The sequence below is a fragment of the Solanum verrucosum genome, unplaced genomic scaffold, assembly GCF_900185275.1.
Source record: "Solanum verrucosum unplaced genomic scaffold, falcon-dt-bn FXZP01000200.1, whole genome shotgun sequence".
NCBI lineage: Eukaryota > Viridiplantae > Streptophyta > Magnoliopsida > Solanales > Solanaceae > Solanum > Solanum verrucosum.
Genome location: NW_026020093.1, coordinates 89,196 through 103,443, shown reverse-complemented (window position 1 = coordinate 103,443; position 14,248 = coordinate 89,196). Strand labels below are relative to the sequence as shown.

The 14,248-nt window shown below is 34.3% G+C and overlaps 2 protein-coding genes across 2 annotated transcripts; one reads left to right on the top strand and one right to left on the bottom strand.

Moving 5' to 3' along the window:
- Positions 1-474: 474 nt before the first annotated feature.
- On the bottom strand, positions 475-1,563 carry LOC125824767 (metalloendoproteinase 3-MMP-like). The gene has a single exon (XM_049504116.1). The coding sequence runs from the start codon at positions 1,561-1,563 to the stop codon at positions 475-477; it is 1,089 nt and encodes a 362-aa protein (XP_049360073.1).
- An 11,723-nt stretch (positions 1,564-13,286) lies between these two features.
- LOC125824771 (serine/threonine-protein kinase STY13-like) lies at positions 13,287-14,120 on the top strand. The gene is made up of 2 exons (XM_049504120.1): positions 13,287-13,337; positions 13,419-14,120. The coding sequence occupies exons 1-2, from the start codon at positions 13,287-13,289 to the stop codon at positions 14,118-14,120; spliced, it is 753 nt and encodes a 250-aa protein (XP_049360077.1).
- Positions 14,121-14,248: the final 128 nt, after the last annotated feature.

Here is a 14,248-nt window from a genome sequence, read left to right as displayed (position 1 = left end):
TAAATTCTAATTTTAAAATATTTAATTCTCCAAAAATTAATCAAATTGACTTTTAAAAAAATGAAATATGACAAGTATTTGGGATGGAGAGAGTACGACATTGTTTTATAAATTGTTGTAGCAACTCGTCCCAACAATTATCTTTTTCGACATTGTTTCACCAACAATTCATTGTCCCTTTTTTAGCCTAAAGGAAATTCCCAGCAATATTTTTCCAACCGAAAATAAATTCCCACACTATCTTGCCGTATTGATTTGATTCAGATCTCTTAATTAGTTTAACCATGGTTTAGGAGCGAGTTATTTTGAATAAACAGATAATGACCCTTAGTTATAAAAATTAACATGTGTAATTAGATTAAGAAAGCACTGGACAAACTGGACCAAACATATACTAGAGGGGAGCCGCTCTTATGGTTCGATCAGCCTAAGCTCGCGGAATTTTATTCAAATTAAGATAATAATACACACTAACTATAGCAAAATTGAAAGCACCAATCCTAAGAAAAATCCAATAATCCAATGTGGGCACAATGAACCAAAAGTGGAATATCCACTTATATCATTCTCTTGACGGTGGGGGTAAACAGTACTTGACCCATTATAATTCGGGTTTGACCCATATAACATTTGTACCCCTTCAATATCATCTCTTGTCAACTCCACTTTCTTGGTTCCATCTTCAAGTGTCGGAAACATAATTGCTTCTTTTTCGGACGAATGATCCAAACCCAATAAATGTCCGATTTCATGAACTGCAACCGATTCAAGATCCACCGTCCCTTCTTTCAAATACTCGCTGTCAACCACCCAATTCTCCTCGCCGTCTAAGTGGAAAAACCCCGTAGGCGGTGCAAACGCGTGAGCCAAAATCTTCATGGGCCCATCAAACGGGTTATCATCTCCATGGTCTCTGACAAAAAACCCAATCCGAATATCTGCCAATCTATAAGAATCCGTCTCTTTAAAAGTTAACGGAGTTACTTTTGACCATTTATCAAACGCCCTCCTAAAAACCGCCTTAACAGAATCCGTCAACTGATTCTCCGGTAGAAATGCATACTTTAATTTACTCTTACTCGAAGGCCAACGTGGCTGGCCTTCGAAAAACGAGAAATGGGCCACCGTATGATCCGTTGGAGACTTGCCGGAGTTCATATGAGTAGTGCCATTTACTATATCTGGATTTCCGCATCTTGGTTTTACCATATGTTGAAGAGTGAGTATGTCGAATTCTCCGGTGATGTTAAGATTAAAGTTTAATTGATAAGTTTTGAGAGCTGAAAAAAGAAGTTGATCAAATTCATCTGTGAAGTCATTGCTCAATGAATTATCAATATACCCAAAATGTTGAAAATACTGTTTGATTTTAGCTAACCCTTTGATTTTTTGGCCAACGCGGCAACCCAAGTAGTTGTTGAAATGGTTCCAGGTAGAATTACTAGGAATTAAAGAACGAGGAATTGTCGAAACGTTATTGTAAAAATGAGCAGAAACAGGAGCAGATGAAGCAATGATTATTAAAGCAACAATATTAGCGAGGGAGAATAAAAAAAAATTCATTTCAAGTTTGCGAAATGAGTAGGAACTAATTTTGTTGATGTACTCGATTCGAAGATTTTCGTTACATATATCTTTTTGTTGTTGTAGAAAACAAGAAATGCAGGCTGGAAATGAGACAATGAGATCATTGTCAAGAAATTGTTTTTTTTCTTGATAACTTTGTAAAATTAGTTTGAATGGTTCTTCTAGAGTTCTTTTTTTCCCCTAAAAGTAATAAATTAATTGTTTCGTATCTAAAGTTATCTGATTCTTTTTTTTCCATCAATATTTGTATTATCTTATTCTTCATATCAAAAAGATTTTGACTCAATTCTATATCTAATTCTATCCATTGTTCTTTTGCTATGATTTTGTACGTAGTGATCCTTTTCTTTAAAAATAATTGCGGCATCTCATTTTGTGTTGTTCTCCTTACAATTACTTTTGTCCTAATTTATGTGGCACAGTTCAAATTTCGAGAGTCACACAGTTTAATTTTGACTGCAAATTTGAATATGAATTTATTTATTTTTTGAAACAAAATTTACAAATCAAAGTTGTTTGAAGTGTGTGATCATCTCATTTGATTCCTTTTTTAGGGAGATCAAACACGTGACCATCAAACATTATCTTGAAGCCTCCGTTTAATTTGACGTATTTAACCAAACACTACTTCATAACATAAAAAATCATAAAATAAGAACCATCAAACTTGAACCTCTATATGTTTAATTGAATATACAATGTGCTGTAATTAACAAATAAAAATTTGTGGTATCTATGATAAATTTTATTTTTAAATTTAAAATTAATTTTTCACTCTAGTTAGACCAAAAGAATATATTTGGGCTATTTGTGTAACAACAGAGGTATATATGAGTCATTTCTGTAACGAGGGGTATATCAACTATAAATCGCAAAGTTGGGGGTATATCATGCCATTTTCCCTATATATATTATCGAAGAGAGTTGCACCAAGAAAAATTCCTCCTTTATTCTATTGAGCTAGATTTTCTTCTTTTTATTATTTTGATCTTTGTTAGTTTATGTGGTAGTTGTTTATTATTAAAAGAGCTTATTAAATTCTAAGGACAACGGGTGAAATATACTTAAAGAAATTATCTTTGACACGCATCAAGCTATAAAGAATTCTCTACTCATCCACTGACCTAGTAATTCTTTCATATGATTTTTTAAAATAGTTTCCTTAGGTGGCAAATTGTATTTCCTTATTTATATTTTCTTTTCTGGTGACTAGCTATATTTTATTCTTGGTATCTGACATTGTTGTAACTGAGTCTAGGATCTTTTGAAAATAGTCTTTTTACCTTTACAAAATAGTGGTAAAATATGTGTACATTTTATCCTCCTCATCATACCTCACTTGTGGAATTCCATTTGTATGTTGTTATTGATGTTGTATTAATCTCCTAATAATTTGAGCATATATTATTATTTACCTTATATTCATCATTTGTATTCTCTATTTTATTATTTTTATTCTCAATATTGAACACTCTCCTACAAAAAATTTTGGTGTTACTATTGCTTACAAGTTACAAAAGAACAAAATTTATTTTTTGGTGTCTTCTTCGAAATTTCAAGAAGTGCAACAAGTCAAAGAGCAATCATTATATTGAAGGAACGCAATACTATTTCGATATCGTTATATCAACTTATCATCAAATTCTTGAGCCATGTTATATTATTCTAATTTTATTTTATAGTTTTCTTGAAAATTTGTTATTGTTGATATTCTTAGTTCATAAGTATATATATTCTTGTTTAGTTATTATTAAAATTTATTCAATTTAAATATGTCAACTAGAAAATATGATTCCAGTTTTACAAAAAGAGAGAAAAAGAGAAAAACTTGAAGAATTAAACAAATCCCAAAAATGAGCTCCTGATAGAGTTTTCCAATTAAAAAGAGTTGATTCTTTTTCAAATACATATATTGCTTATAGTCTATAGAATAATGTTAATTCTTTGACCGATGGTGTAGAATCTACGCCTACTTGTGAAATTATTTTTCATTTGTGCTCTATTGTTTTAATTCAGTAAATAAGCTTTGGATATGTGAGTATAATTTTGAAGTGCATTACGGGTCAACTTTAGTCTACAGTTATTTTTCTTGATTAAAATTAGGGCTTCTTGAACTTCTTTGATTTTTCAATTTGTTGACTGTATTGGTCAGATGTGTTGGTGGTTCTTGTTGTAATTCTTGTGAAATACATGTATGATATTCTGGAAAAAAAGAGGTAAGAACTTTGATGCGGCTAACATATTTAACAATATGAATTAAAAGACTTGAAAAAAATTGTTTATATATAGTTTTGCCTAAAATTGATGTTATTTTCTCCCTTCGAACTTTTTGTAGGAGCTTGATTGGTGATTAACGCTGAAAAACATTCGGGTGTGATTAGTTATCAAGATGGATTGGTTGAGAAGGAAGATTTGCATGAGGTTCAAAATAATTTATTTGATTAGTTGCCACGACTATTTTGAGTATGTTTGTGTCTCTATTGTGTAAGTTGTTTGTTAGTCCAATTGTACATGTGGTGTGAGAACTTTACACTTTGTTTGGATGGTTGTTATGTATCGTATTGTATTGTATTGTATTGTGTCGTATTGTATTGTTTTAATGAATACAATATTTGGATAGATTGTATCATTCTCTGTCGTTATACAATGTCACACATCCATAATTTGAATGATAAATCTACAAGAAAGTAGGTTACGGGTAAAACTAGGGGTGTACAAAATCGAACCGAAAACCGAACCAAACCACAAATCGAATCAAACCGGAAAAAAAAAACCCGACTAGTGGTTTGGTTTGACGGTTTGGCATTGGAAAAAAAAACCTGACTATATTTTGATTGATTTGGTTTTAACTAAAAAAAAAAATAGCCCGAGACCAAACCAACCCGACATTATATATGTAATTTTTTTTAAAAAAATATACATAAAAACATTTACTTTGATATAATTTTAAAATATTTCTTATACTATTTCATAGTTTTTATCTTTTAATATATTATTTCAAGTTTAAAACTTAGAATTCGGAATGGTCCAATAAATATTATAGTTTATAGATGTTGATAATTATAATAAAACTTAAATCAAAATAAAATTAATACTTATGCAAAAAGAAAATCAATTCAACACTAAGAATGACAATAATATTGAATATTTGTTCTTTAGTTTTACATTGGTTTAGACAATTAAAATACATAATCTAATTTTAATTTTCCTTAAATATTTAGTAATGTAACTAATACTTATTAAACTTATTTTAGCATGATTTTGTACTTTTAAATTATGATCATTTTCATTATGACTTTGCAATATTTATTTTATATGATGATTTCATTATTATTTTTTATTGAATATTTTAGTGTCATCAGTACTCATCTCATATTTTGTGTTATTTTCTTAAGAAACACCTTAGATAATTGTATTTTGGTTGGACTAAAGAAATATTTGGAACACAAGTTAATTATATGTTTTTTTTTTTGTTTTTTTTTTTTAGGACATCTTGAAAGATGATGTAAATGCAATAATGAGGAAAACCGATCCTCCAAAAAGGGCAAAAAGGCCTAGACTAATCTGCACAACTAAGGGGGTCATGAGTGATTTCTGCTTTCTTTTTGTTGGTTGTACGAAGATTGGGAAGCCCCAGTCTGTCCAATCTCAAAAGTCCTTTCAATTTCAATGGCAGTTCTTCATAAGACTGAAACATTTGATTTTGTGAGAAGCCATGACTCAGATTAGCGAGTTTGTCTGCAACCTTGTTTGCTTCCCTAAAACAGTGCACCATATTAAAACCTGCAAACTCCTTATGTCTAATAATTTCATTAACCTCATCCATAATTCTCCAAGGAGTTGAGTGACAATTGTTGACACTATCCACGAGAACTTTGGAGTCACTTTCTGCAGTAAAGGAGAGGAAACCATTCTCTAAACACCATTTTATTCCAAACCCAAGCGCCACAGCTTCTGCCCAGGTGCTAGTCCCCTTTCCCAATTTGAGAGAGTACCCAAACATAAACTTACCATCATTGTCCCTTATGACTCCGCCTCCACCGCACTGCCCCTCCAAACAACTTCCATCAGAATTTATCTTGACACATGGAACCTCAGGTCTGTTCCACTTAACCCATATGCTCTTTTTCACAACAAACTTGCACTCTAGAATGTTTATAATGTCCTTCCATTCATGCCCCATGTTAAGTTGTTTATACTCGGACACAAGCGTCTGGCTCATATTAAAAGCTATCAAGGATATAGATCTTTTCAAAGACACTTTTTCTGTTCCATACTTGATAGCACACCTTGATCTCCATATTTCCCAAGACACAAAAATAGGGAGACATTTATAGATAAGAGATTTTATGGGATTAAATCCTTTACACTTCCATATGTTGATCAAGATTTGTCTATAGGAGGAATTGGCGCTACCAAGCCCTAATGGACCGCATATAAGTCTCCACAGATCACTTGCCATCTCCCCTCTGTAAAATAGATGTTCTACTCCTTCCATATCAGCAGATTTGCAACACACACATTTTGAAGGAATAGCTATCCCCATTCTACTAATCCTTAGATCGGTAGGAATTTTATCCCTTAAAGCTCTCCAAACAATCAAAGACATTTTAAAGGGAATGACTTTATTCCAGGTCATAGTATCAATCCAAGAACTTTGGTGAGTACTTCTTAGTAACTTCCAAGCAGAAGATACTTTGAAGACACCTTTACTATCAGCAGTCCATATAGGCTTGTCCAATTCATTCGGCTTGAATTCCATCTTCATATTGCAAATATTGTAGGAAATTTCTTCAGGTAGAAGTCTATCCCAACCCATCAATTCACATTGTCCATCCACAAACATGTCTTTGACTTTGTGATAACCAGGTTTTGCTCCATCAGGCAGGAAGTCAATAGGAGATCCAAAAGAACTCCAATTGTCATACCAGAAAGTAACATTACCTTTCCCAATTTTCCAGAGGATATGATGATCTACTTTTTTTTTGATTTTGCACATAGCATTCCAAGAATGAGAGTTACCTGAGTACCACTTCTTGACCAAAGGGTGCACTCTTTGGCAGTATTTAGCCATAAGGAATTTCTTCCATAATGACTGACTCGTTCTAAGATTCCACCATTGCTTTGTTGTGAAAGCATCACAAATGTTTTGAAGTTTTCTAAATTGGGCACCACCTTCGTCATAAGGTCTGCACAAATCATCCCAAGAGGCCCAATGGAACTTTTTCTTCTCATCATTACCACTCCAGAAAAATCTAGCTACCACTCTTTCTAAGTGTTTTAAAACACCTTTTGGAGGATGAATCGCTGCTAGGAGATGAATAGGGAGTGCAAGGAGGACATGCTTGATTAGAACAGCTCTCCCACCAATTGAGAGAAGTTTGGATTGCCATCCAGTAATTCTACTAATAACCCTTTCAACCATCTCAGTGAAAATAACAATCTTTTTCCTTCCCGCATAAAGAGGACATCCTAGGTATTTAATAGGCATGTTCTTGTGGCTCATACCAGTAATTCCCTCAATTCTTGCGATATCTTCTTCTGTGGCCTTTGGAGCAAGAATAATACAAGATTTATGTTTGTTAATCATTTGTCCGGAGATCTTCTCGTACTCAGCAAGCGTGCCCATAAGAAGCTTGAGAGATGTTCTGCAACCACTGGAAAATAACATGATATCGTCAGCAAATGCTAGGTGATTAATAAGAGGGCCTTTCTTGCTCATATGAAATCCAATAAAGTCTTTTCTAAGAGAGATTTTATTAAGTTTCTGAGACAAATACTCAGCACTAAGTATAAAGAGTGAAGGGGAAATAGGGTCTCCTTGCCTGAGACCCCTCTCTGATTTAAAAAAACCATATCTAGAGCCATTCACTAGAAGAGAGTACCAATTACTCGAAATATGTCTATAAATCAAGTCAATCCAAATTTCACAAAAACCAAATTTCCTCATCAAAATGCATAAATACGGCCATGAAACTCTATCATATGCTTTTGCCATATCTAACTTGATTGCCACATTACCTTCAGTATTGGGGCAGGCAATGTCATGAATAATTTCTTGAGCTAACAAAATATTTTCAGTAATTGCCCTCCCTTTAACAAATCCACTCTGATTACCACTAATAAGATTAGGAAAACACTTACTTAACCTTGTATTAAGAAGCTTGGAAAATATTTTGCTAATCACATTACAAAGACTAATAGGTCTAATGTCTGAAAAATGTTGGGGGAAAGGAACCTTGGGCAACATGACGATGCAAGTATGAGTGAAACTTTTAGGAAGTGGTGCACCACAGAAAAAGGCTTGGATGGCCAAAGTAATGTCTTTACTAATAATATCCCAGCACACTTGAAAAAATTTAGCAGTGATACCATCAGGACCTGGGGCACTATCTGGGTCCATAGTGAAAACAACTTCTTTGATCTCATCCGTGGATGGCATGGCAATGAGTTCCATATTGGTTGCATCATTTATCACAGGGGAGATGCTCTTAAGTTCATCCAGGTTTTGGAACTCAGGAGTCTGGCAGAAAATTCCTTTGAAATATCTCACAGCTGCCTTACTGATACCTTCATTACCTTCTACCCATTGAAGTTGTTCATCCTGAATTTTGTTAATGTGCAGTCTTCTTCTCCTATCTTTTAAGTAACTATGAAAAAAGGCAGTATTCTGATCACCCTCACTAAGCCATTTCACTCTCGCTTTCTGTCTGAGAATGGAGTCTTGAACCTTGAGGTATTTGATATATTCAGCCTTATTTTTGTTCAAAAGCGCCCTTGTCCCCTCACTGTTATAAATGATCAAATTTTGCTCCAGTTCCGCAATGTTATTCTCAATATTTTTGGTATCTTCATAGATATCACCATATTTTTCTCTCGACCATATGCTTAGTCTCGCTTTTATCTTCTTCAACTTTAATTGCAAGTTCCACATTGGATTAGGTAGACATCCTTCACCCCAACTGGATCTCACACAATTTAAGAAGTCCTCATGCTCAGTCCATATGTTTAAGAACCTGAAATATTTAACAAAATCATTAGAGTTGACAGAAGATTGTACAAGAAGAGGCACATGATCTGAACACGCATTAGTAAGGTGAGTAACAGTGGTTTTGCCAAACTGATCAAACCACAATGAGTTATATAGAAGTCTATCCAATCTCTTCCATATAGTATTAGAGCCTCCTCTGTTATTGCACCAGGTGAAAATATTCCCTACATAACCTGCATCTTCAATACCACAGTCAGATAAACAGGAAACAAAATCAAGGCTTTTCTCTGCCCTATGGGGTCGACCTCCTTTCTTCTCCATTGAATCAGAAATGACATTAAAATCACCTACAACAGCCCAAGGACCATTCAACCTATTTGAAATGGTCACAAGTTCTGTCCAAAGCTCTTTTCTGAGGGTTGTCCTGCATTTGGCATATACATTGGTTAAATGATACATAACATTAGTATCTTTATGGCATACCTGAAAAGTTACCTGTTGTTGGGAGTTGTCTTGGACCTTTACCTCAAAGTCATTGGACCAGAATGTCCAAATTTTATTATTGGAGTTGGAATGACAGCCTTCCATCCCAAGTTGTCTCATGTAAGTCATGATTTGATCACTTTTCACAAATGGTTCTTGTAAGCAGATGAAAGATAAGTTGTATTGAGCTTTGATGGTTTTAAGCCTTTCGAAGGCACATTGAGTGTTGACACTCCTTATGTTCCATGACAGAGCTTTAATCATTGGAAACATTAAGGTTTGTATCTTTGCATATCCCTTTGTTAGAGTCATCTCTTCCCCAGGAGTCCAGTCTGTAACAGGTACATCAGTTCCTCTTGGTGAGAGATTGTTAGTCATACAAAAATCTTGTTTTAGCGTTATTCCTTTAGCATCAGGGTTATCTTTGTTATCTTGGGTATAGGACATGTTGTTCATTTCTCCATCTGATACAGAAAGATCTCGACAAAATTCTCTATCCTCTTCTTCTGATTCAGTCTCATAATGGTTGTATTCATCATGGCATTTTTCTCCCCCCTGAGGAATGGGATTGTTCACATCAGTATCCATACTATCCTCTATTTGCAGGGTATGCTCATTGTTATGGGTAGGCACTCTCTTAACTTCTTCCATAGTGTTAGGAGCATTACTGAACCTCGATGGATTATTGTCCACGTTTGTGACCCCTAAAACAGTTCCACGGAAGCTGTTAGACGGGTCATGTATTCCAGGATCTAGTGTATCTTTTCTTTCAACATAGAGGGGGACATTAAACATCTGGTCTTGTTGGAGTATCGCACCTTTTCCCCAAATAAAATCTGATTCATTTTTGTGCAAAACTTTTTCTTTCTTCTTTCTTTCCGGCCTTTTGTACGGATGGACTGCCTTGTTGATCATAGAGGCTTTTTTTGATCTCTTGGTCAAGGGTTGCCATGAGGGGTCATTGGTTTCCTCCTCAATGCCTATTGATTTCTTGCTACCCGGGAGCTTCTTGCCTTGATTAAGCTTGTTGGCCTTAATGGACATATTCCCTGAAGTTTCAACCTTCTCCATAGGCTTGTTCCCGTTGCTTTGCGTAACTGGATTATCAAGCATCTCAGTATTTTGACTACCCTGCACGGCTACCTCTAATTGCTGCTTTTTCCCATCGAGTTTGCCTTTATTTTTTCCTTTTCCCCTAGTCACTGTGGTCCAGCCCTCTTCCTCTTGGCACTTCTCTGGCTCCATATTAGTATCAAGATCAGTTTGTAAATTTATTTCTTGATTTCTTATGGTATCCACTTGCATTCCATTATCCTTGGTATGTTCTTGTATTTTGTCAAAAGCTATCGACGCACTTATACTAGTTGTTCCTTCTTTTCCTTCATTAGCATATTCATTTCTTAACTCCGGGTAAAGGACCCCGCATTTAGCATCACTGTGACCTTGAATTTTACATTTAAAACAAAATTCTGGAATAGCTTCAAACTCCAGCTTTTGCACAAGACACTCTTTCATGCCTTCCGAGTTTGTAATTTCGATCTGAACTTCCTTTAAGGGTGGTCTTGTGACATCGATTTTGACCTTGACTTTCGCAGTAGTGGGTCTCGTCTTAGATAAGGTGGCCCTATCCGTGATGATCGGAGTGCCAATAGGAGCTAAAATACGACATAAAGCATCCCACTCAAAATAATGCCAAGGAAGGTCCGGCAGATTCACCCATACTGGCGCAAGAGTGGTCTCCTTCTCGGGTTTGAAGTCTGTTGTCCATTTGAGAAGTTTCATTTGCATTCCACAGATTGACAAAAAATTCCTACTGTAGACATTTCTATGATCTTCTTCCAGTTCAAAATCAATGAAAACATGGTGCATATTGTAGACCCCAATTTTCACTCCCCCCTTTAGGTCTACCACTCTATTAAACTCCAATCGAATTTTATCTATTGAAGGTCTGATTCTCGAGAATTTTCCCACTACCGTGAGACGACACGATTCAGCTAGGAGATCGTCTTCATCTTTGGTGAAGGTGACAATAGCCCTACCTTCAGATAAATTGTAAGATCTGTGTGGTAGATTAACTTTCTTCCTCCTCCCCCTGTTTGTATGATTCCTCAAAGCCTCTGCAAAACTTCGCCCTTCACTAATATTTTCCCTCTGGTCGGAAATCGATCCTTTAGTAAACTGTTGAATACTCCATTTGCCTATTTGCTTTTCTGGAGAGTTAAGGATTAGAGCTTTTTGTCCAACACTTTGGGAGGGGAGGGGGGGAAAGCTTTGCGCAAGAGAAGGGGAGTGGTCTGGGGGGAAAGGAGGTGGTCGGACCGGCGGAGCCACCCGACTCGCCGTGGACATTAGATCCAAGTGACCGTTAGAGACAGAATGGAGGAAAAACGGTAATATTGGTAGAGTTAATTATATGTTTGTATGCAAACTTTACCGAAAAAATCCAAAAATCTGGAAAAAAAAATCCAAGGTTTATTAGCTTGGTTTGATTTATAAATTTAAAAATTCGACACAATGGTTTGGTTTGGTATTTGAAAGATCCGAACCAACCCGAGCTTGAAAAATCCGAAAAAATCTGAATTTTATTAATTTGGTTTGGTTTATAAATTTAAAATTTTTACACAAATAATTTGGTTTGATTTTTGAAAAACCCGAACCAACCCAGTCATGTACACCCCTAGATAAAACTACTATCTAGTCAACAATTCATCTATTGAGTTAGTGGTAGGTGTGCATCACGACTCGTAATTTTGAGTCATGATAGTCATAAGGCACAAGTCATACATTATATTATAAGTACGATTTTTTTAATTCTACTTTCCACACAAATATATATGTATCCCTTTTTTAAAAAAAAGAAAAATTTTATCAAGCCACTCTTTGATTTTCTTTTATGCATTCTATAAATGTTTATTAGGAAATTCTTATAGAAGTTTAATAACGTCGAATAGTCCTCAGAACCACTCTTTGATTTGCTTTTATACATTCTATAGATGTTTATTAGGAAATTCTTATAGAAGTTTCTAGAAGCTAATAACATTAAATAGCCCTCAGATTAAATTATAGTAAATCATAGTGCCACTTAATTTGTTATTTGGTTGGCAAGTTTAGGATAACTTATCTCGAAATTAATAATTAGTATCAGGATAAGTTATTCCTTCCCTTGGGTAGTATAGTAATTTCGGAATAAAATAAGTAAATGACAAAAATATCCCTTTAAACCCTTTTTATACATCACTTTTCACATTCGTGAAGGATATTTTTGTAAACAAATAAATTGTTCTTCGAACACTCAATTAAAAAATAATCTTAGCATAACTTATTTCATCATAACTAATCTCATGATAACTTATCACAACTAACTAATCCTATCATAATTTTAATTCAAACCAAAGCATTTATAGTAATTAATAATCCCTTTCTAATAGGAAACAAATTATAGTAATTAATAATCCATTTCCTAATAGGAAACAAACTATAGTAATACTATATATACGTCCCTTCCGCCGATGAACAAAATTTTTGTGAGAGTAATCAATACTAAAATTTGTTTGAAAAAAGTAATCTATACTAGCTAGATCAAGTAATACTACAATGAATAAAATTTGGTGTGCTAACATGAAGAAACAAGAATGGGAACTTGATGCTTCAAAACTTACTGTCAAAAAATTAATTGGCCTTGGAGGTTTTGGGGTAGTTTATAAAGGCCTTTACAACGGAAAACAAGTCGCAGGTATAATTAATTACTAATTTTTCATTAATGTTTATGCATGTACTTCCTACTTTGTTTGTCAAGTTATTTTACTATATTAAGATTACGTTTCTTGAATATTGTTGTTAGAATGACTATAGTAATTAATTATTATATTAGGGTTACGTTTCTTGAATATTGTTGTTAGAGGACTATAGTAAAACTATATTAGTGTTACATTTCTTGAATATCATTGTTAGAATGACTATAGTTTACTACATTAGGGTTGTGTTTTATGAAAATTGTTGTTAGAGTGACTATACCAAAACTATATTAGGGTTACGTTTCTTGAATATTATTGTTAACTAGAATGAATATAGTAATATGTATTAGGGCAATGTTTCTTGAATATTGTGGTTAGAATGACTAGTAAAAAATTTGGTAAGTTTTAATTAATACACATTATTTCGATGAATTTCAGTTAAAGTATTTGATTTGGGAGATGAAAAGAAGAATTCAACAGAAGAGGTATTCATGCAAGAAGTTTCTGCTTGGTGCAATCTTCAACACTCCAATATCGCTAAGGTACTTAATTAATTTCTCTTATTTCCTAATAATATATTATTTGCAAATTAGCTGAAATATATATATATTAATTTTATGCAGTTCATTGGAGCTATAAATAAGAAGAACATGTCAAAGATAAAAATGAAATGTCAAAAATGTGCAACACTGCCAATAAATGGATGTTGCATAGTTGTGGAATATGTTGGTGGAGGTACTCTTCAATCCTATCTTTCCAGACATACAATGAAGAAGAAATTGCCTTTGGATACAATTATACAACTTGCATTGGATGTTGCTAAAGGGTTGAGTTACATTCATTCTAACAAAATTGCTCATAGAGATGTGAAAACTGAGAATTTACTTGTTGACAAAAGTACTGGAAGAGTGAAGATAATTGATTTTGGACTCTCAAGTGAGTTTTATTCACTTGGATTAGATTATCCTCCTATGATGGTCGGAACAAGTGGAACTATGGGTTATATGGCTCCTGAGGTTTTGAGTGACGCGTCATATGATCACAAGTGTGATGTCTACAGCTTTGCAATTTGCTTGTGGGAAATGTATACTTGTTTAGATCCATACCCTGAACGCATTTCTCGAAGTAAAATCTCACATCAAATTTACAAGGATCGAAGGCCTGAGATACCAAAATGTTGTCCAAGACCATTGTCAGATATAATGGAGAAATGTTGGGATGTAAAGCCACAAAATAGGCCAGAGATGAAGGAAGTCGTACACATGTTAGAAGCCATTCAGACGACTACAAAACCAAGAAAGCACCACATATTTTGCTTTGCCTAGAAAGACAGGAATCACAGGAGTTTATATATAATTAATCTGTAAATTGTAATGTTATATGAATAAAGTTCTTCAATAAATTTAACAAAGCAGTATGAAAAATAGGGGAGGGGGGGGGAGGGGGCAAACAG